This window comes from Papilio xuthus, unplaced genomic scaffold (genome assembly GCF_000836235.2).
Source record: "Papilio xuthus unplaced genomic scaffold, Pxut_1.1 DF826476.1, whole genome shotgun sequence".
Classification (NCBI taxonomy): domain Eukaryota; kingdom Metazoa; phylum Arthropoda; class Insecta; order Lepidoptera; family Papilionidae; genus Papilio; species Papilio xuthus.
Genome location: NW_013532173.1, coordinates 1 through 1,580, shown reverse-complemented (window position 1 = coordinate 1,580; position 1,580 = coordinate 1). Strand labels below are relative to the sequence as shown.

Below are 1,580 nucleotides of genomic sequence, written 5' to 3'. Positions count from 1 at the left end.
GTCGCTTTTAAAAAGTAAGATGGAGAAATAATATGTCATCTTCTATTTCTTCTTATTATTTCTTCAATGGAGTTTAAAATATGTCTAATTTTATTAATTATTACTAGCAGGTGGAGGAGCAAAAACCAGCGTCAGTTGCAGCAGCTACAGACAAACTGACTTCCTTGACACTGACGCAGCCGACGCCGGCCGCCGCGCCCGCTCCCGCCAAGCCCAAGAAATTGTCTATTGGTATTTATATTTTCATTTATTCATAATAGTTAAATATCGTTAGCTAATAGCTATTACATTTCAATTTTTCAGGTGGCCATGTGGGTAGTTTTAAAGAACAGTTCGAGAGACGTGCGTCGTTAACATCGGCTCCCGAGATAAAACGCAATGTATCTAAACCAGGTAAATTGAAATTAATAATTACGTTAGACAAAAATAAAAAAAATGACATTTAATGCTACTTATTATTATTGCAGTTGTTTCTAAGATTGCCAAAGTCAAAGCTCAAAGTGAGGACAGGGATCTGCCGGCCAAGTCTCCGGACAATGGCACCGTGCGGTTGCAGCAAATCGGAATCGAACCATCTCAGGTAACTTAGATTTGTTAATATCGTTGCCGCTAATCTAAATAACACACTATATTTGATCGATTCACTTCTTTCGAGGAGTGAGCATATTGTTTAAATTTGTATTTTATGCTTAATCCATAAAGCCTCCAGCGGAAGAGATTCGAGAGGTGAGTCGTAGCGGTGTGAAGAAGACGGAGAGCGAGCCCATGCACAACACCACGCAGGTCGACCCCACCGTGCTGCTGCAGGACGCCAGGAGGTTAGTTAATGCCTGGTTACGCCCATCAGCAGCTTTTTCTCACAGCAATCACCCGTTGTCGACGAGTGAACGATGCGAATATGAAAGAGAGAGAGATATATATTTGTAACCCAGAAAAATATACTGTAAGTTAATACTACTTTTCTAAAGTTTCTTACGTTTTGCAGAAGTCTTCAGAACTCGATGGCGAAGCTTGTTGAGGAGAAAGCGGGTGAGGAAAGCCGCAGACGCGCCGCTCGCGATATTATCTCATCCGCCATTCGCACTGGTATGAAAATAATGCTTACACAATACAAATACTACCTTCTCCATATCATGTCACATCTAGATATCATTTCATGCATTATAACTTTCGTAATTTAGAAGATTAAAGAAACCTAACCCTTCTAAAATTTACAATTTAAATTTAGAATTATTTTAGCTCAATAAAGAAGAACCCTGTAGCAATAAATAAAATAGATATCGTAGCAATTGCATTAATACACAATTTTTATCAATTTGTAGTTAATCTTTCAAGTTTCATTTCCATCCATCGGAAAGCTTTTGCAGCTTCATAATAAGAGTAGCGCTTTGCATAATAATGTCACTTTAACTGCAATGCAATGCGTTAGGGCTTAAACCATTAACGAGGGTTGTCTCCAGGCAAGCCTCCGATGCCGTACGGGCGCTCATCGTCGGCCGGCGTGACGTCACTGTCCTCCCCGCCAGGCACGCCTCCCGCCGCCCCGCCCACCGCGCCCGCCGCGCCCACCGGGCCACGCC

General features: G+C 42.0%; 1 protein-coding gene across 1 annotated transcript; it reads left to right on the top strand.

Moving 5' to 3' along the window:
- Positions 1-110: 110 nt before the first annotated feature.
- Positions 111-1,572, top strand: LOC106123028 (uncharacterized; the record flags this gene model as incomplete). The annotated part of the gene is made up of 6 exons (XM_013319166.1): positions 111-231; positions 304-393; positions 468-580; positions 703-818; positions 986-1,086; positions 1,461-1,572. Coding segments are annotated over 6 exons (653 nt in total), but the record flags the coding sequence as incomplete, so codon positions are not given.
- Positions 1,573-1,580: the final 8 nt, after the last annotated feature.